We start from the raw sequence: 21,594 nt of genomic DNA, 5'->3' as shown, positions 1-21,594 counted from the left end.
CACACCGGTGCATGCAAACACCTGTGTGTGAGTGCACACCAGTACATGGGAACGCCTGTGTGTGAGTGCACACCAGTACATGGGAACGCCTGTGTGTGAGTGCACACCAGTACATGGGAACGCCTGTGCGGGAGTGCACACCAGTGCATGGGAACGCCTGTGCGGGAGTGCACACCAGTACATGGGAACGCCTGTGCGGGAGTGCACACCAGTACATGGGAACGCCTGTGTGAGAGTGCAACAGGTGCATGGGAACACCTGTGTGTGAGTGCAACAGGTGCATGGGAACACCTGTGTGTGAGTGCAACAGGTGCATGGGAACACCTGTGTGTGAGTGCACACCAGTGCATGGGAACGCCTGTGTGTGAGTGCAACAGGTGCATGGGAACGCCTGTGTGTGAGTGCACACCGGTGCATGGGAACGCCTGTGTGTGAGTGCACACCAGTACATGGGAACACCTGTGTGTGAGTGCACACCAGTGCATGGGAACGCCTGTGTGTGAGTGCACACCGGTGCATGGGAACACCTGTGTGTGAGTGCACACCAGTACATGGGAACGCCTGTGCGGGAGTGCACACCAGTACATGGGAACACCTGTGTGTGAGTGCACACCGGTGCATGGGAACACCTGTGCGGGAGTGCACACCAGTACATGGGAACACCTGTGTGGGAGTGCACACCGGTGCATGGGAACGCCTGTGTGGGAGTGCACACCGGTACATGGGAACGCCTGTGTGTGAGTGCACACCGGTGCATGGGAACACCTGTGTGTGAGTGCACACCAGTGCATGGGAACACCTGTGTGTGAGTGCACACCAGTACATGGGAACACCTGTGTGTGAGTGCACACCAGTACATGGGAACACCTGTGTGTGAGTGCACACCGGTGCATGGGAACGCCTGTGTGGGAGTGCACACCGGTGCATGGGAACGCCTGTGTGGGAGTGCACACCGGTACATGGGAACGCCTGTGTGTGAGTGCACACCGGTGCATGGGAACACCTGTGTGTGAGTGCAACAGGTGCATGGGAACGCCTGTGTGTGAGTGCACACCAGTGCATGGGAACACCTGTGTGTGAGTGCACACCAGTACATGGGAACACCTGTGTGTGAGTGCACACCAGTACATGGGAACGCCTGTGCGGGAGTGCACACCGGTGCATGGGAACACCTGTGCGGGAGTGCACACCGGTGCATGGGAACACCTGTGTGTGAGTGCACACCAGTACATGGGAACACCTGTGTGTGAGTGCACACCAGTACATGGGAACGCCTGTGCGGGAGTGCACACCGGTGCATGGGAACACCTGTGTGTGAGTGCACACCAGTACATGGGAACACCTGTGTGTGAGTGCACACCAGTACATGGGAACGCCTGTGTGGGAGTGCACACCAGTACATGGGAACACCTGTGTGTGAGTGCAACAGGTGCATGGGAACACCTGTGTGTGAGTGCACACCAGTACATGGGAACGCCTGTGTGTGAGTGCACACCGGTGCATGGAAACACCTGTGCAGGAGTGCACACCGCTGCATGGGAACGCCTGTGTGTGAGTGCACACCAGTACATGGGAACGCCTGTGTGTGAGTGCACACCGGTACATGGGAACACCTGTGTGTGAGTGCACACCAGTACATGGGAACGCCTGTGCGGGAGTGCACACCAGTACATGGGAACGCCTGTGTGTGAGTGCACACCGGTACATGGGAACACCTGTGTGTGAGTGCACACCAGTACATGGGAACGCCTGTGCGGGAGTGCACACCAGTGCATGGGAACACCTGTGCGGGAGTGCACACCGGTGCATGGGAACACCTGTGTGGGAGTGCACACCAGTGCATGGGAACACCTGTGTGGGAGTGCACACCCATGCATGGGAACGCCTGTGTGTGAGTGCAACAGGTGCATGGGAACACCTGTGTGTGAGTGCAACAGGTGCATGGGAACACCTGTGTGTGAGTGCAACAGGTGCATGGGAACACCTGTGTGTGAGTGCACACCGGTGCATGGGAACGACTGTGCGGGAGTGCACACCGGTGCATGGGAACGCCTGTGCGGGAGTGCACACCGGTACATGGGAACACCTGTGTGTGAGTGCAACAGGTGCATGGGAACACCTGTGTGTGAGTGCACACCAGTACATGGGAACACCTGTGTGTGAGTGCACACCGGTACATGGGAACACCTGTGTGTGAGTGCACACCGGTGCATGCAAACACCTGTGTGTGAGTGCACACCAGTACATGGGAACGCCTGTGTGTGAGTGCACACCAGTACATGGGAACGCCTGTGTGTGAGTGCACACCAGTACATGGGAACGCCTGTGCGGGAGTGCACACCAGTGCATGGGAACGCCTGTGCGGGAGTGCACACCAGTACATGGGAACGCCTGTGCGGGAGTGCACACCAGTACATGGGAACGCCTGTGTGAGAGTGCACACCAGTGCATGGGAACGCCTGTGTGTGAGTGCAACAGGTGCATGGGAACGCCTGTGTGTGAGTGCACACCGGTGCATGGGAACGCCTGTGTGTGAGTGCACACCAGTACATGGGAACACCTGTGTGTGAGTGCACACCAGTGCATGGGAACGCCTGTGTGTGAGTGCACACCGGTGCATGGGAACACCTGTGTGTGAGTGCACACCAGTACATGGGAACGCCTGTGTGTGAGTGCACACCGGTACATGGGAACACCTGTGTGTGAGTGCAACAGGTGCATGGGAACGCCTGTGTGGGAGTGCACACCAGTACATGGGAACGCCTGTGTGTGAGTGCACACCGGTGCATGGAAACACCTGTGTGGGAGTGCACACCGGTGCATGCAAACACCTGTGTGTGAGTGCACACCAGTACATGGGAACACCTGTGTGTGAGTGCACACCAGTACATGGGAACGCCTGTGTGTGAGTGCACACCAGTACATGGGAACGCCTGTGCGGGAGTGCACACCAGTACATGGGAACACCTGTGTGGGAGTGCACACCGGTGCATGCAAACACCTGTGTGTGAGTGCACACCAGTACATGGGAACGCCTGTGCGGGAGTGCACACCAGTACATGGGAACGCCTGTGTGTGAGTGCACACTGGTACATGGGAACACCTGTGTGTGAGTGCACACCGGTACATGGGAACGCCTGTGTGTGAGTGCACACCAGTACATGGGAACGCCTGTGCGGGAGTGCACACCGGTGCATGGGAACGCCTGTGCGGGAGTGCACACCAGTACATGGGAACGCCTGTGCGGGAGTGCACACCGGTGCATGGGAACGCCTGTGCGGGAGTGTAACAGGTGCATGGGAACACCTGTGTGTGAGTGCACACCGGTGCATGCAAACACCTGTGTGTGAGTGCAACAGGTGCATGGGAACACCTGTGTGTGAGTGCACACCGGTGCATGGGAACGCCTGTGTGTGAGTGCACACCAGTACATGGGAACGCCTGTGTGTGAGTGCACACCAGTACATGGGAACGCCTGTGCGGGAGTGCACACCAGTGCATGGGAACGCCTGTGTGTGAGTGCACACCAGTACATGGGAACGCCTGTGCGGGAGTGCACACCGGTGCATGGGAACACCTGTGCGGGAGTGCACACCGGTGCATGGGAACACCTGTGCGGGAGTGCACACCAGTACATGGGAACGCCTGTGTGTGAGTGCACACCAGTACATGGGAACGCCTGTGTGTGAGTGCACACCAGTACATGGGAACGCCTGTGCGGGAGTGCACACCGGTGCATGGAAACACCTGTGTGTGAGTGCACACCGGTGCATGGGAACACCTGTGTGTGAGTGCAACAGGTGCATGGGAACACCTGTGTGTGAGTGCACACCGGTGCATGCAAACACCTGTGTGTGAGTGCAACAGGTGCATGGGAACACCTGTGTGTGAGTGCACACCGGTGCATGGGAACGCCTGTGCGGGAGTGCACACCAGTACATGGGAACACCTGTGTGTGAGTGCACACCAGTACATGGGAACGCCTGTGTGTGAGTGCACACCAGTACATGGGAACGCCTGTGTGTGAGTGCACACCAGTACATGGGAACGCCTGTGCGGGAGTGCACACCAGTGCATGGGAACGCCTGTGCGGGAGTGCACACCGGTGCATGGGAACGCCTGTGCGGGAGTGCACACCAGTACATGGGAACGCCTGTGCGGGAGTGCACACCAGTACATGGGAACGCCTGTGTGTGAGTGCACACCAGTGCATGGGAACGCCTGTGTGTGAGTGCAACAGGTGCATGGGAACGCCTGTGTGTGAGTGCACACCAGTGCATGGGAACGCCTGTGTGTGAGTGCACACCAGTACATGGGAACACCTGTGTGTGAGTGCACACCAGTGCATGGGAACGCCTGTGTGTGAGTGCACACCGGTGCATGGGAACACCTGTGTGTGAGTGCACACCAGTACATGGGAACGCCTGTGTGTGAGTGCACACCGGTACATGGGAACACCTGTGTGTGAGTGCAACAGGTGCATGGGAACGCCTGTGTGGGAGTGCACACCAGTACATGGGAACGCCTGTGTGTGAGTGCACACCGGTGCATGGAAACACCTGTGTGGGAGTGCACACCGGTGCATGCAAACACCTGTGTGTGAGTGCACACCAGTACATGGGAACACCTGTGTGTGAGTGCACACAAGTACATGGGAACGCCTGTGTGTGAGTGCACACCAGTACATGGGAACGCCTGTGCGGGAGTGCACACCAGTACATGGGAACACCTGTGTGGGAGTGCACACCGGTGCATGCAAACACCTGTGTGTGAGTGCACACCAGTACATGGGAACGCCTGTGCGGGAGTGCACACCAGTACATGGGAACGCCTGTGTGTGAGTGCACACTGGTACATGGGAACACCTGTGTGTGAGTGCACACCGGTACATGGGAACGCCTGTGTGTGAGTGCACACCAGTACATGGGAACGCCTGTGCGGGAGTGCACACCGGTGCATGGGAACGCCTGTGCGGGAGTGCACACCAGTACATGGGAACGCCTGTGCGGGAGTGCACACCGGTGCATGGGAACGCCTGTGCGGGAGTGTAACAGGTGCATGGGAACACCTGTGTGTGAGTGCACACCGGTGCATGCAAACACCTGTGTGTGAGTGCAACAGGTGCATGGGAACACCTGTGTGTGAGTGCACACCGGTGCATGGGAACGCCTGTGCGGGAGTGCACACCGGTGCATGCAAACACCTGTGTGTGAGTGCAACAGGTGCATGGGAACGCCTGTGCGGTAGTGCACACCGGTGCATGGGAACGCCTGTGCGGGAGTGCACACCAGTACATGGGAACACCTGTGTGTGAGTGCACACCAGTACATGGGAACACCTGTGTGTGAGTGCACACCGGTGCATGGGAACACCTGTGCGGGAGTGCACACCAGTACATGGGAACGCCTGTGTGTGAGTGCACACCAGTACATGGGAACGCCTGTGTGTGAGTGCACACCAGTACATGGGAACGCCTGTGCGGGAGTGCACACCGGTGCATGGAAACACCTGTGTGTGAGTGCACACCGGTGCATGGGAACACCTGTGCGGGAGTGCACACTGGTGCATGCAAACACCTGTGTGTGAGTGCAACAGGTGCATGGGAACACCTGTGTGTGAGTGCAACAGGTGCATGGGAACGCCTGTGCGGGAGTGCACACCGGTGCATGGAAACACCTGTGTGTGAGTGCACACCGGTGCATGGGAACACCTGTGCGGGAGTGCACACTGGTGCATGCAAACACCTGTGTGTGAGTGCAACAGGTGCATGGGAACACCTGTGTGGGAGTGCAACAGGTACATGGGAACACCTGTGTGTGAGTGCACACCAGTACATGGGAACGCCTGTGCGGGAGTGCACACCGGTGCATGGGAACGCCTGTGTGGGAGTGCACACCGGTGCATGGGAACGCCTGTGTGGGAGTGCACACTGGTGCATGCAAACACCTGTGTGGGAGTGCAACAGGTGCATGCAAACACCTGTGTGGGAGTGCAACAGGTACATGGGAACACCTGTGTGTGAGTGCACACCAGTACATGGGAACGCCTGTGTGGGAGTGCACACCGGTGCATGCAAACACCTGTGTGTGAGTGCAACAGGTGCATGGGAACACTTGTGTGTGAGTGCACACCGGTGGATGGGAACGCCTGTGCGGGAGTGCACACCGGTGCATGGAAACACCTGTGTGTGAGTGCACACCGGTGGATGGGAACACCTGTGCGGGAGTGCACACTGGTGCATGCAAACACCTGTGTGTGAGTGCAACAGGTGCATGGGAACACCTGTGTGGGAGTGCACACCAGTACATGGGAACACCTGTGCAGGAGTGCACACCAGTGCATGCAAACACCTGTGTGTGAGTGCAACAGGTGCATGGGAACGCCTGTGTGGGAGTGCAACAGGTGCATTTGAACGCCTGTGTGGGAGTGCACACTGGTGCATGCAAACACCTGTGTGTGAGTGCACACCAGTGCATGGGAACGCCTGTGTGTGAGTGCACACCAGTGCATGGGAACGCCTGTGTGGGAGTGCACACCAGTACATGGGAACACCTGTGTGGGAGTGCACACCAGTGCATGGGAACGCCTGTGCGGGAGTGCACACCGGTGCATGGGAACACCTGTGTGTGAGTGCAACAGGTGCATGGGAACACCTGTGTGTGAGTGCACACCAGTACATGGGAACACCTGTGTGTGAGTGCACACCAGTACATGGGAACACCTGTGTGGGAGTGCACACCAGTGCATGGGAACGCCTGTGCGGGAGTGCACACCAGTACATGGGAACGCCTGTGCGGGAGTGTTACAGGTGCATGGGAACGCCTGTGTGTGAGTGCAACAGGTGCATGGGAACACCTGTGTGTGAGTGCAACAGGTGCATGGGAACGCCTGTGTGTGAGTGCAACAGGTGCATGGGAACACCTGTGTGTGAGTGCACACCAGTACATGGGAACGCCTGTGCGGGAGTGCACACCGGTGCATGGGAACGCCTGTGCGGGAGTGCAACAGGTGCATGGGAACACCTGTGTGTGAGTGCACACCAGTGCATGGGAACGCCTGTGTGGGAGTGCACACCGGTGCATGGGAACGCCTGTGCGGGAGTGCAACAGGTGCATGGGAACACCTGTGTGTGAGTGCACACCAGTGCATGGGAACGCCTGTGTGGGAGTGCACACCGGTGCATGGGAACGCCTGTGCGGGAGTGCACACCGGTGCATGGGAACACCTGTGCGGGAGTGCACACCAGTACATGGGAACACCTGTGTGTGAGTGCACACCGGTGCATGGGAACGCCTGTGTGTGAGTGCACACCAGTACATGGGAACGCCTGTGCAGGAGTGCACACCGCTGCATGGGAACGCCTGTGTGTGAGTGCACACCAGTACATGGGAACGCCTGTGCGGGAGTGCACACCGGTGCATGGGAACACCTGTGTGTGAGTGCACACCAGTACATGGGAACACCTGTGTGTGAGTGCACACCAGTGCATGGGAACACCTGTGTGTGAGTGCAACAGGTGCATGGGAACACCTGTGTGTGAGTGCACACCAGTACATGGGAACGCCTGTGTGTGAGTGCACACCAGTACATGGGAACGCCTGTGCGGGAGTGCACACCAGTACATGGGAACACCTGTGTGTGAGTGCAACAGGTGCATGGGAACACCTGTGTGTGAGTGCAACAGGTGCATGCAAACACCTGTGTGTGAGTGCACACCGGTACATGGGAACACCTGTGTGTGAGTGCAACAGGTGCATGGGAACGCCTGTGTGTGAGTGCACACCGTTGCATGGGAACGCCTGTGCGGGAGTGCACACCAGTACATGGGAACACCTGTGTGTGAGTGCACACCAGTACATGGGAACGCCTGTGCGGGAGTGCACACCAGTACATGGGAACGCCTGTGTGCGAGTGCACACCAGTACATGGGAACGCCTGTGTGTGAGTGCACACCAGTACATGGGAACGCCTGTGCGGGAGTGCACACCAGTACATGGGAACGCCTGTGTGTGAGTGTAACAGGTGCATGGGAACGCCTGTGCGGGAGTGCACACCGGTGCATGGGAACACCTGTGTGTGAGTGCACACCAGTACATGGGAACACCTGTGTGTGAGTGCACACCAGTGCATGGGAACGCCTGTGTGTGAGTGCACACCAGTACATGGGAACGCCTGTGCGGGAGTGCACACCGGTGCATGGGAACACCTGTGTGTGAGTGCACACCGGTGCATGGGAACGCCTGTGCGGGAGTGCACACCAGTACATGGGAACGCCTGTGCGGGAGTGCAACAGGTGCATGGGAACACCTGTGTGGGAGTGCACACCAGTACATGGGAACGCCTGTGCGGGAGTGCACACCAGTGCATGGGAACGCCTGTGCGGGAGTGCACACCGGTGCATGGGAACGCCTGTGCGGGAGTGCAACTGGTGCATGGGAACACCTGTGTGGGAGTGCACACCAGTACATGGGAATGCCTGTGTGGGAGTGCAACAGGTGCATGGGAACACCTGTGTGTGAGTGCAACAGGTGCATGGGAACACCTGTGTGGGAGTGCAACAGGTGCATGGGAACACCTGTGTGTGAGTGCACACCAGTACATGGGAACGCCTGTGCGGGAGTGCACACCGGTACATGGGAACGCCTATGAGGGAGTGCACACCGGTGCCTGGAAACACAGCTGTGTGTGAGTGCACACCTGTGTGCCGGTGCCCAGTCATGCCATGTGGAGGCTCCCAGCTCCACAGGAAGCTGGACGGGAGGCCCTGCAGACTGCTGGAGAAGCACTGGGATGGCCGCTTTCTGCGTCCCCCCTGGGGAACCATGTGATGGCGTGGGCAGACAAACTGGGTTTACCTCAGGGCAGTCAGGGTAGAGGGTGGCATGTTGAGGCTACTCAGAATGCGGCACTGGGTTTTGTTCCCCTTGTGGGGTAGGAAGGGTGGGCGAGGCTGCCCGGTGCTGGGGCCTCCGGCTGCCGCTCGGCTCCCCCAGGTACACTTGGCAAGGCTGCTGCGCAGAGCGCTGCAGCTGTGCCCTCCCCACCGAGCACTGGGGCTCTGACCCCACGGCCCCTCTGCGGCCCCCGGGTTCGGTCAGGCCTTGCCATTGGTGCTGGAAGGTCGCAGAGCATCCAGGAGGTTTGCCCAGAGCCATCAGCCCGGAGGCAGCAGGGCAGTGGCACTCTGGTGGCCTGACCAGTGTGCCCGGCTCTGCCTGGAGCTGCAGCTGCCTGGGCCCAGCACTGCCCATGCGGTCAGGCCCCTGCCTCTGTCCCCTGACTGCCTCAGGCTGGGTAGAGCTTTGATGGCCAGGGCGCCCCGCCCGGCCTTCACGATGCTCCTCAGGGGTTCCCTCCCTCCTGTGGTCTCTGCCGTGAGGCTCCCCAGGTCCCCGTTGCTCTGTCGCCGGCCACAGGGCCTGGTTCCCTGCCTCCCTCAGGGCCTGTGCCTCATCTGTCACCATGTCCTCAAAACCGACGGGTGGACTCCAGGTCCAGCGGCCACTCTGACCCCCTCCTCCACCAGCCTCAACACCCCAGCTTCTGGGAGACGCGCAGCCCAGCACCCAGCCCTTGGGGGTCAGGAGCCCATGGCTAAAGGCAGCAGTGACCGTGTACCCCACATGGGGCGACCCTTGACATCAGGAGCCCATCGACACGGGGATCTCAGAAGTGGCACCTGAGTGGGGCCTGGGACACGTGTGCACACTTGTCAGAGTCCCTCGCGTGGGGGGGTGTGGTTGGACACTTCACTGTAGCTGAGTTTTCACAAGCCCCACAGATGAGGGTGGTTCCGGTTTTGCTTTTACGGGTTGGGGGTTTTGGCCCCAGGGCCTGGCGTGGGCACCAGACCTCCCGGCCCCTGCCTCACCCTGGTGGCTGGCGTGCTGTGTCAGTTCATGGCCTCCACTCTGGGGCAGGGGCCCCCCAGAGGCCTGACTAACTTCTTCCAGGGCCCAGCCGTCCCCCCAGGCCCACGGGTTCCCCCTTCAGTCTGTGAAGGGGCCAAGCTGACTCCACCCAGTGATTCCTGCTCCCTGAACTCCTTCCTGCCAGTGGGGCAGGGGTGGGTGGGCTCGCCCCGGAGGTGGGCAACTAGGCTGGGGAGGGGGAGGGTGGAGACTCGGCTCCCTGACCTCTGGCGTCCGCTCAGTCTCTCCTCCCTACTTCCCCTTTCTGCCTCCAAGCCCCCAGTGGGCCGGACAACGCTGGGTGGGCTGCAGAGACCTGGTGGGACAGGGACCACCTCCAGTTGTGCCACCAGCCAGGCCCCTGGTAGAAGCAGGCACTGTGCCGAGCATGGGTGACCCTTGGCTCCTGGCTGCCGCACCGGACCCGGTCCTGGCCTCCAAGCCCTCATGAGCAGCTTCCTTCCTGTGGGGGCAGACGTCCTCCCGGCCCCAGGCTCAGAGGGCAGGGCCACGTGGGCAGCGGGAGGCCACAACCCCCGACCCAGCCATCCCCCCACTCCCCCCAGAGTCACTGGCAGGCAGTCCCCCACAGCAGGAGCTCTGGGACCCTCCTGGCCTGGGCAGGCCTCTGAACTCGCCCTGATGCTTTGGACACCTCGTCCTCCTCCAACCCTCTTCACAGCCCTGGAGCCTGTCCGTGGATTCCCACCAGGCGCTGGCCCTGGAGACCCCCATGAGCCCTGCCTCCTCGGACCACCGGGAAGGTGAGGCCCGGCTAACACTCCAAGGCCAAGGCACCGTGGTGCGCCTAGGTGCGGCCCCCGCCCGCCCCAAGGTGTCACTGCCGGCCCAGTCACCGGGCCCGTCTGGCCACGCCGACAGCTCGGGGAGGTGGCCAGATGTGGCTTTCCACGACAAGCCGACAGCCTCGGCCCGGCGGGGATCCACGCTCATGGGGCCTGTGGACCTCGCACACGCCATGAACAGCCTCTGTGGCTCCTTCCCCAGGGGCTCCCCGGGGACCCTCCTGCAGTTGGGCGTGCCCACCTGGCCGCGGCCTGCCCAGGTCTTGGTTCTGCATCTGGGGCCTGAGGGGACCCATTGTTTCCTGCCTTGGGGACTCAAGGGGGGACGCCGGGGTGCGAGGCCAGAACCGCCTCCTTCCCAGACCCTGGGTACAGGGCTGGCTGCCCACACCACCTCCCCAGAGCCTGCAGGCTTAGAGCCCTGGGCCTCTGTTGGGCTGCGGCGTCCTCCTGGGGACAGGGTACCGGGGGCGTGTTTCTGGGCTCTCCTTCCTCATGAGGTACCAGGGTGGGGGCAGGGCAGATGGCTGCAGAAAAGGGTAGGGTGGGAAGGAGGCAGGGGAGTGAGTGCCAGGACCCTGGTCCTCCAAGTGGGAGGCACGAGGGGACACCTAAGAGCATGAGGTGCCTGGGCTGGTCTGAGGGGCCTGGGGACCCAGGGCTAGGGTGCCCGGCCCCTTAGCAGCTCATCGGTGGGGGCCGAGACAGGGCTGGCAGCTGGCAGGGGCCTCGTGCAGAGACCTGCCCGAGACTGCCGTGCCCAGTGAGAGGCCAAGGGGCCAAAGAAAGCAGAGCTTCCACCCAGAGGAGGGGTTGAGGGGACCCCCTGGCCAGGTCCCTCCCCACTGCGGCTCCCCTATCAGCCGCCTCCTGGCTGCTGCTCCTGCCACCTCCTGGGGCAGCCCAGGCCCCTCGGAACATCCCAGGCCTGCTCTCCTCGCCTCTGGCTCTCCTCCTGGCCAGGAAGTGTTTACTTCCAGACCACGAGGAGCTCTGTCTCCTTGTCCACGACTGGGGAGAGCCAGGTGATGTGGAGAAGCCCTGCTCACCCTGAGGACCCAGCTCAGAGTCACAGGCGGTCTCAGTACCACTGGCCAGCTGATGACCCCATCCTTCTGTCTCACACGGGCTCTCATCTGCCAGCCAACTGGCTGCAGGGGAGGGTGAGAGTGGGTGGGCGGGGGTGGAGGCAGACTCAGTATCAGACCCCCTGGGGGCTGTGTCAGTGTCCTGGGGCGGCCATCACAAACGACCACAAAGTGGGTGTTGTACTTTTATGGCTCTGGAAGCCAGAAGTCCTGGATCAAGGTGTTGGTGGGACCACATCCCCTGCCAAGGCGCTACGGGAGGAGGGTCCTCCCACCTCCTCAGTACTTGAACTGAGAACTTCCAGATGTACAAGTTGGGTTTCAAAGAGGCAGAGGAACCAGAGGTCAAATTGCCAACATCTGTTGGATCATTGAAAAAGCAAGAGAGTTCCAGGAAAACATCTACTTCTGCTTTATTGACTATGCCAAAGCCTTTGTGTGGATCAAAACAAACTGGAAAATTCTTAACAAGATGGGAATACAGACCATCGTATCTGTCTCCTGAGAAACCTGTATGTGGGTCAAGAAGCAACAATTTGAACTGGACATGGTACAACGGACTGGTTCAAAATTGGGAAAGGACTGTGACAAGGCTGAATATTGTCACCCTGCTTATTTAACTTATATGCAGAGTGAAGTTAAGTGTTAGTTGCTTAGTCATATCCAACTCTTTGCAACCCCATGGACTGTAGCCCATCTGGCTCCTCTGTCTGTGGAATTCTCCAGGCAAAAATACTCGAGTGGATAGCCATTCCCTTCTCCAGGGGATCTTCCCAACCCAGGGATTGAACCCAGGTCTCCTGCATTGCAGCTAGATTCTTTACCATCTGAGCCACCAGGGAATCTCTTATATGCATAGCGCATCAAGCAAAATGCCAGGCTGGATGAATCACAAGCTGGAATCAAGATTGTCTGGAGAAACATAAAAAACCTCAGATATGCAGGTGATACCACTCTAATGGCAGAACGTGAGGAGGAACTAAAAAGCCTCTTGATGAAGGTGAAAGGTTTTTTCCCACAAAGCTGGCTTGAAACTCAACATTCAAAAAACTAAGATCATGGCATCTGGTTCTATCAGTTCATTTCAGTTGCTCTGTCATGTCCAGCTCTTTGTGACCCCATGGACTGCAGCACACCAGGCCTCCCTGTCCATCACCAACTTCCAGAGTTTACTCAAGCTCATGTCCATCAAGTCGGTGATGCCATCCAACCATCTCATCCTCTGTCATCCCCTTCTCCTCCTGCCTTCAATCTTTTTCAGCATCAGGGCCTTTTCCAGTGAGTCAGTTCTTCACATCAGGTGGTCAAAGGATTGGAGCTTCAGCTTCAGCATCAGTCCTTCCAATGAATATTCAGGACTGATTTCCTTTAAGAGTGACTGGTTTGATCTCCCTGCAGTCCAAGGAACTCTCAAGAGTCTTCTCCAACACCACAGTTCAAAAGCATCAATTCTTCAGTGCTCAGCATTTTTTTATGGTCTAACTCTCATATCCATACATGACTGTTGGAAAAACCATTGCTGTGACTAGCTGGATCTTTGTCAGCAAAGTAATGTCTCTGCTTTTTAATATGCTGTCTAGGTTGGTCCTAGGTTTTCTTCCACGGAGTAAGTGTATTTTAATTTCACGGCTGCAGTCACCATCTGCAGTGATTTTGGAGCCTAAGAAAATAAAATCTCTCACTGTTTCCATTGTTTCTCCATCTATTTACCATCAAGTGATGGGACCGGATGTCATGATCTTCATTTTTTGAATGTTGAGTTTTAAGCCAGGCTTTTCACTCTCCTCTTTCACCTTCATCAAGAGCTCTTCAGTTTCTCTTCGCTTTCTGCCACAAGGGTGGTGTCATCTGCATGTCTGAGGTTATTGATATTTCTCCCAGCAATCTTGATTCCAGCTACAGAGTACATCATGTTAAATGCCAGGCTGGATGAAGCACAAGCTAGAATCTGGTCCCATCACTTCATGGCAAATAGAAGGGGGAAAAGTGGAAGCAGTGATAGATTTTATTTTCTTGGGCTCCAAAATCAGTGAGAGTTGGACCATAATGAAGCCTGAGCACCGAAGAATTGATGTTTTTGAATTGTTGTCCTGGAGAAGACTCTTGAGAGTTCCTTGGACAGCACGGAGATCAAGCCAGTCCATCCTAAAGGAAATCAACCCTGAATATTCATTGGAAGGATTGCTATGAATCTGAAGCTCCAATACTTTGGCCACCTGATACAAAGAGCCTACCCAATGGTAAAGACCCTGATGCTGGGAAAGATTGAGGGCAGGAGGAGAAGCGGGCAACAGAGGATGAGATGGTTGGATGGCATCATCAAGTCAATGGACATGAATTTGAGCAAACTCCCGGAGATAGTGAAGGACAGGGAAGCCTGGGGTGCTTCCGTCCATGGGGCTGCAAAGAGCTGGACATGACTGAGCGAATGAACAACATCCATGGATGGGCACTGACTTCCACTTTTGGCTGTTGGGATACTGCTGTGAATATGGGCATGTGACTATGTATTCAATTCTCTGCTTTCACTTCTTTGGGGAACAGGCCCAGAAGGGGGGACTGTTGGATGACATGATAATGCTATTCTTAATTTTTTGATGAAACACCAATACATTTTTTAAAAAAAATCAAAGGTCAGTCGCCACATCAAGAGTGGGCCTGAGGTGGGGTCGTGAAAGAGCCGTGCTCAGAACTTTGAAATCATTTCAACAGTTTTGTAACTTTTTGTATGAACAAATGGTCATTTATTTTGGAATTTTTTTTTAAGTAGTAAAGAATTTGATTAAAATATATATGACAGGGCTTCTTCCCTGGATGGCTCAGTGGTAAAGAATCCTGCTGCCAGTGCAGGAGACAAGAGGTCGATCCTGGGAAGATCCCACATGCTGCGGAGCAGCTAAGCCGGGGCATCACAGCTGCCTAGCCTGTGCCCTGGAGCCCAGGAGCCACAGCTACTGAGCCCACACGCCCTGGAGTCTGCGCACAACAAGAGATGCCACCGCAGTGAGCAGCCCGCGCCCCGCAACTAGAGAGAAGCGCCCATTCTCCGCAACGAGAGAAAAACCTGTGCTGCAAGGAAGACCCAGCATAGCCACTAAAATTATATATATATATATGTAGACATATACACATTTACAAAAAAAAAGCCCAGATGACACAGCCCCACCCGACTTGCTGCCCGAGACTCTGCGGCCGAGTGGCTGGGAGCAGGACGCCCCGCCTGTCCTCGGACAGCACCGCCCAGGCGGCCGAGCACCGTCCAGAAGGTGGCAGTCGTGCCTGCCCATTCGCCCTCTCTCCTTTCCTATATTCTGCTCATATGTTCGTCTGAGCGTCCAGAAAGGTCCCTCGTCTCCCAGCTGGCTCCCCTCTCCTCTCCCCGCTCCATGACGATGGGAGGAGTCCCTCCTCTCAGCTCCCGCAGGCCTGGACCTGTCCGCCCCTGTCCCCACCGCAGGATGTCCTAGCTGTCCAGTCAAGGAAACAGTCTCCACCAGCATCAGTTACTCTGGCCAGAGAGCTGAGTCTCTTGGGCAGTAAGGCGGTCCACTCACGTCCAGAAACATTTCCTAAGCACCTGGGCTGGGCCCCGAGGGTCCCAGAGACTAAGACATTTGTCTCTGCCTTTACAGAGCTGGCAGTGACTTCTGAGTGGGGTACTGACGATGAACAGGAGTTCGCCAGGGCCCTGGAACCAGGTGGGGACAGGCCTCCTGCCTCCTGCCCTTGGCCCTCTCACTTTTCCCAGGCCACAACTTTGAGGAGAAGGATTGAGGACCGGCCTGAGTCACAGGCCATGGCCAATGGGCTGTGTCAGGCTCAGGTCATGTGGTGTCAGGCCATCTCTCAGATGCTGCAACTCCAGGCAGCTTGGGCCTCCCCCACCCTCCCCAAGCCCGCACTAGAGCAGTCAACGACAACCCAAGTTGCGTGCTTGGTGAGAGCCAGCGTGAGGTCGTGCCTGGCAATCCCCGAGGGCTTCCTGGAGGAGGGGGACTTCCAGGCAGGGGAGCAGGGGATCCTTCCTCAGGGCCGTCCCTGGGCACTGCCGCCCGTGGGAAGAACATGGCAGGGAGCCCCAGGCTCGGGGCTGCCGTGACGCGCAGCTTCCTCACGGGCTGCCCTTTGCCAGGCTGGTTGTGCCGAAGCCTGGAGGCCTGGCCTCATCACCGCAGGGAAATGACCTCATGGGGAGTTTTGAAGAGGTGCCCTCGCTCCACCCCAGCCTGCCTGACACCCTCACCCAGCTGGAAAGGAAGGCAGGAGTCCCCAGCCGGATGTTTGGGGACCAGTCTCTGTCTGCCTGCTGGAAGGGGGTCCCCTTGGCTCCCTGTGAATCCCGGAAGTGGCCCTTGGATAAATATTAGTAAACTTAGCTCAGACCAGTGCTGCCTGACGCCGGTGTCGTGAGGCAGGGCCCCGTGAACACCCCCCAGCCAGCGCCCGCTCAGCCCCAGTTCCTGCCCCCAGGCTCGGGGCACGGTCGGATGCATTTGGGGCACACTGGCTGGCTGTGTGACCTCCGCTGAGTCACTCAACTTCTCTGAGACCCCTTCTCTGTTCCTTGCAGAACCAAGAAAGCCTCCCCAGCGGCCCCCAGCTCACGGGGTGACCCGGAGGAAGAAAGCAGGGCCCACACTGGCCTCCCCGAGGTGCCAGGCCCCATCTCTCAGGCCAGGGCTGCCCCCTTGCCCCCAGTACCAACTCAGCCCAGAGCCCACTGGGGCCAGAGCTCCCTGTGGGTGCAGCCCGAGTCCACGCTGCACGCCTCCGTCTTGGACAGGAAGCCGGCCTAGCGGGTCCTCCCAGGTATCAAATGGCTCAGGAGTTGTCCCCCTAAAAGACCCTCATGGGGGGTGCAAGGTCAGCCCTTTGCTTTGTCCTCATGTTCCAGAGGACCCTCTGACGGGCCTGCATGGGAGGCGGGAGCAGGGTCTCCTCCTTGCTCCAGGCTCACACTGGCCTGGCTGAGTCAGGCGGGCAGACCTCTGGCTGGTGGGGGTCCCAGGCCCCCATCTCTGGCTGGTGGGGGTGCAGCTGCCTGGTGGGGGGTGGGGAGGGCGGTGGTGGGCTCCCACCCGATGACCTGCCCTCCCAGCTCCTGCGGACCCACCTTCAGGACACCGCCCCCAGGCCGCTGGTCACCGGCTGGCCCTGGGGATGCCTGGCTAGTGGGGATGGAGAGGAGCGCCAGGTGGGCCTGCTGCTCACCGCCCGCTTGGCCTCACCTGGACTGCAAGTCCTCCACACCCTTCCTGCCTCTCTCAGCTCGTCCTCCCTGGGGCTTCCGCTCCACGTCTGAGAAAAGGGGCACGAAGAATGCCCCCTGGGACCATGGCTCAGCTGGCTCCTTGGGAAGCCCTCTCTGGCACCCTGCCCTCCCCAGGGAGACTGCCAAGCCATCTTCTTGGGCCCACGACCCCCAGCGCCCTCCTTTCATGTCTCCCTCCCCCCCAGTGAGTGCTCCCCAGGCAGGCGGGTGTCCTTGCTTCCCCTCCAGGCCCCAGGGACCCAGTAGGTGCTCAAGCAACGCTGAGTGTCTGCAGTGTGCATCATCCTGACTGAGCTTCCACTGCCTGGCTCCTGGGTCGGGGTAACGGCCAGAGGGCCTCAGAGGGGTCCAGGCAGGGTGCCAGGCACCCAGCCAGCTCACAGTGGCTCCCTAGAGGCAGTGGTGGAGAGCTCGGCCCTGGTCTGCCTCCCTGCGTCCCCCAACAGCCCAGGACACAGAACCTGGGGAAGGAGGGTCAGCAGTCTCACCACTACCAGGCCTGCTGGGATGCTCTCAGTGATGGGGAGCTCACCCCTTACAACTCTGCCCTGTGCTGCCTTGAGGGGAGATGTGTCTCCCCACCCCCCACCCACCCTGTGCTTGCTTCATCCTTGGCCCGCTCCCCTGCTCCGCGAACCTGCCGATTCCCGCTCCCCCGTGCTGCCCACAGCCTGACCAGCGGTCCCTGTGCTTGCTCTCTGCTCCCTTCCACCGGCCAGAATCCTGGGCCCAACCCCACCTCTCAGCTGCCCTGCCCTTCCACACCCCTGTCCATCCGCTCAGGCCTGGCCTGAGCCGCCCATCTGAGCCAGCCAGTGGCGCCCCTTATTCCTCACGGTGACCCTGCAGGGCCCGCGCTGGGACCAGGAGGCGGAGCCAGGGCAGGTGGCGGAGGGCCGGCTGGCTCAGGGTGGGCCTGCGCCCAGGAGGTCCCACATTTGGCTTCATGCTCTGCCTTTGCTGCCTTGAAAAGGTTATTAATCCTTTTTGAACCAGAGTACCTGCGTTTCCACTTTGCACCAGGAGGTGGGGTGGCTGTCACACCCAACAGGACTCAGCTCACCTTGCTCCCTTCGCTTGGCAGTACCTGCCCAGGTCATAGCCAGGTAGGCTGTTTTGAAAGTGGGGGCCCTGGAGCAGGTGGGGCCCCCACAGATCAGATCCCCTCTGTCGGCTGGACCCCCACACCTGGGAGCCGGCAGGAGCTAGCAATCACTTCCTGCTCCTGTTAAACCCTTTAAAGGAGGAGGGTAAATAAGACTAGTCTGGCTGGCAGGCCATGATTCGGCCACCCCCACCCCAGCCCAGGCCGACCCCCTCCCCGGGGAGGCACCAACCCCTTTCTCGCCCCCTAGACTACCAGGCCCCCCTGGCAGGTCCCCGTGTGTCCTCCCTCCCCCGACAGTGGAGAGGCCTGGAGGGCCTGGGAGGAGGGCTGACCCAGGAAGGGAGCTGGAGCAGCCTCACCTGCCCTCACGCTTACTGGACACTGCGGGGAGCTGTTCTAGCACTTTCCGCGGGTTGCCAAATCTAACAAGTGGCTGTGGTCTCTTAACAGGAGTGAAAACTGAAGCTCCTGACACCTGCTCTCCCGCTGGCCCGAACCAAGGAGGAGAGGGCCGGCGGGCGGCAAGGTGGGAGATCAGCCCGGCTGGGGAAGAGCCCCTGGAGGGTCTCCCCAGGAGGGACCCCCGGACGTGGGAGGAATGGGGCGACCGCTGCCTATGCCCCACGAGCCCTGCGCTGGGTGTCGGGGCGCCTGGAAGGTGGGGGTCTGGGCCCTGCCATCAACCCTCCCCAGACCGGGCTCCGGGCCGGCCCGGGCTGCGGGCGCTTGCCGGGGTCTCCCGGGCAGTGAGTCACAGCGGGCAGAGCGGGCCGCCGCTCATTCCTCCGTGGGGCCGGCGTCCGGGGCGGCATGAGGCCCCTCCGTCGCCCCACCGGGCTGGGGGGTTGCTGGAGCGCCGGGGAATCGAGGGAGAGGGGCGCAGGCTGCAGACACGTGGACTGGGATGACCTCGGGTGGCCCGGGGCTAGGATGCCTTGTGCAGGCCCGGGGCTACCGCGGCGGGTGGGGCGGGGGCCGGGGAGGGGGAGGACGGCGGGGGGCGGGGCCGTGAGGGGGCGTGCCCGGGGTGGGGGGGGGCGGGGCGCGCCAGGCGCGGACCCTATAAAACCGGCTCCCACGCCGCCAGAGCACCAGAGCGCTTTGCTCATCCTGCCATCCATCGCTCGAGCGTCGTCTCCCTCCAACCGCCAAGCTGGCCAACATGAGGAGCTCCGGAGAGGTGCTGAGAGAAGGCGAGCTGGAGAAGCGAAGCGACAGCCTGTTCCAGGTGTGGAAGAAGAAGCGCGGCGTGCTCACCACCGACCGCCTGAGGCTATTCCCCACCGGCCCGGGCGCGCGCCCCAAGGAGCTCCGTTTCCACTCCATCCTCAAGGTGGACTGCGTGGAGCGCACCGGCAAGTACGTCTACTTCACCATCGTCACCACCGACCGCAAGGAGATCGACTTCCGCTGCGCGGGCGAGAGCTACTGGAACGCGTCCATCACGCTGGCGCTCATCGACTTTCAGAACCGCCGCGCCCTGCAGGACTTCCGCAGCCGCCGCGAGCGCGCTGCGGCCGCGGCCGCCGCTGCTGCTGCGGCCGCCGCCGCAGACGCCGCCGCGGAGCAGGAGCCCGAGCCCGAGCCGGCCGGCCAGTCCTAAGCCCCGCCGCGGTGAGTGCCTGCCGCCCGCTCGCCGGCTGCACGCGGTCCTGGGGGAGGACGGTTTCGATCTCGGACGTCGGGGGGGAGGTCCTGCCCCGTCTAGGTGTCGAGAGGGGACTGGGTGCCGCGCCATCGCGGCGCGCCTGGGGCGCGCGGCAGGAGATGTCACTTGCATCTTCCGTGTAGGGGCCTCGGGTGTAGGCTGGACCCCGGCTGGCTCAGCCCCCAGGCTCGGGCACAGCTCCCTGAATCCTTCTCTCTCCACAGGACCATGCGGGCCGCACCGTCGGGAGCCCAGAAGATGCCCAGGGAGACGGGAGCCCAGAAGATGCCCAGGGAGACGGGAGCCCCGACAGCACCACTTGCTGACTATGGCAAGCATCTAGCCGGTGCTGCTCCACTTCACACACAATGACCTGCCCAAGCTGATTCACTGAGCCTCACCGAGCCCCCTGCGTGGGCTATTAGTTGTCTATGTATTTTTGTCAATGGTACCCACATATCCAAATCATCCGTCTTAACATTTGTATTTCACCACCATTCCAAATAAATAGCTCGATTCTTCTCTTTCCTATCAGCCAGTGTGTGATGCAGTGAACTTTCTGTGGGAGGGGAGACGGTGGTCCCTTCAGTGGGTGTCGTTGGGGGAAGCGGCCACCCCAGGTGTCGGAAGGGCAAGGAAACGCGCTTTGAGTGCGCACGGTCATCTGCCAGACCCTGGTCACCCTCTCCCGAGGTGGGGGAGTGCTCTCCGGGGGCCCTGGCTCACTCCGGGTGTGAATGGGGAGGCCGGGACCCTGCTTGCTGACCAACTGGCCCTGTGCGGCCCGTGTGTCTCTCCATCCGAGCGGCTCTTGTGTGCCTGACCCTAGCTGCCCCTCCTGCCCCCTCTTGCTCACCTGCCCATCCCTGAAAGGAAGCCCGCAGGCCTCTGACTGCCCACCTGCTGCTCCCCTCTTAACCCCACCCCGGGCTGGACCAGCTGTCAGGCCCTGCTGGCCCATACCTGACGTGTGGGGCCAGCGAGGCGGCCAGTGCTTCTGGGCAAACGGGAGAGTGGTCTGCGCCCTGGGCAGGAGGCTGAGGGCGCCGAGGGGCCTGGGATGTGTCATCAGGAGGGAGGCCTGAGATCCCTGACCAGAGAGCAACTTCCACCCTTCCAACTCCAGAAGTGGGGTGTCCAGGGTTGCCCCCCAAGCCTTGGGATGGGGAGGGGAGATGTGTCCCTCCACCTAGAAGTTCTGTTGGTGATGAAGAAGCCAAGGATGGAAGAACAAGATGGGACAGCGATCCTGGCCTGGCTAGGGCACCTTCATGTCACCTTTGTGGCTGGAGGGAGCCAGGTGTGGGGGTGGGAGACGCCGAGGTTGGGGGAATGAAGGGCCGCAACTGGGCCTTAATGTCAGTCTTACCCTGGACTGGGGTGGGGGCCACTGTCACAGGACTCCTGACTCACTGGGTCACCGGGGTCAGGCTTGGGAGGTGGGGCAGTCCTGCTGGGAGGCTGGGTGCTGGGTCCAGAGAAGAAACCGTTCCTGCGGTGAATGTTTTCCTCCACAACAACACTCTGAGGCCCCAGGGCAAATGGGAGGGGGCTCTTTCAGAGAGGAGAGGCCAGCTCCAGGGCCCCCACTGACCCAGGGGCACCTCCATCCTGCACTACCCTGGAGATCTCTCCCGCCAGAGCCTCACCAGAGTGGATGACGGAAGTCAGAGAGTGAGGCCCCGGTGCCTCACCAGTTCTGGTGGGGCTCACGGGGGGCGGGGTGGGGGGTGGGGTTGGGGTCTGACTGAGCACTGGGGC

At 60.1% G+C, this 21,594-nt stretch overlaps 1 protein-coding gene across 1 annotated transcript; it reads left to right on the top strand.

Annotated features, from left to right (window-relative positions):
* The first annotated feature begins 19,267 nt into the window (after nt 1–19,267).
* PHLDA2 (pleckstrin homology like domain family A member 2) lies at nt 19,268–20,365 on the top strand. The gene is made up of 2 exons (XM_043919347.1): nt 19,268–19,799; nt 20,058–20,365. The coding sequence occupies exon 1, from the start codon at nt 19,348–19,350 to the stop codon at nt 19,786–19,788; it is 441 nt and encodes a 146-aa protein (XP_043775282.1). The 5' UTR covers nt 19,268–19,347; the 3' UTR covers nt 19,789–19,799; nt 20,058–20,365.
* Nucleotides 20,366–21,594: the final 1,229 nt, after the last annotated feature.

Source organism: Cervus elaphus, chromosome 2 (genome assembly GCF_910594005.1).
Source record: "Cervus elaphus chromosome 2, mCerEla1.1, whole genome shotgun sequence".
Lineage (NCBI taxonomy): Eukaryota > Metazoa > Chordata > Mammalia > Artiodactyla > Cervidae > Cervus > Cervus elaphus.
This window is presented reverse-complemented; position numbering and strand designations above follow the sequence as displayed.

Bases quoted from the DNA above. Each gene is read 5' to 3' on its own strand.
- PHLDA2 (XM_043919347.1), top strand. From the start codon at position 19,348: ATGAGGAGCTCCGGAGAGGTGCTGAGAGAAGGCGAGCTGGAGAAGCGA.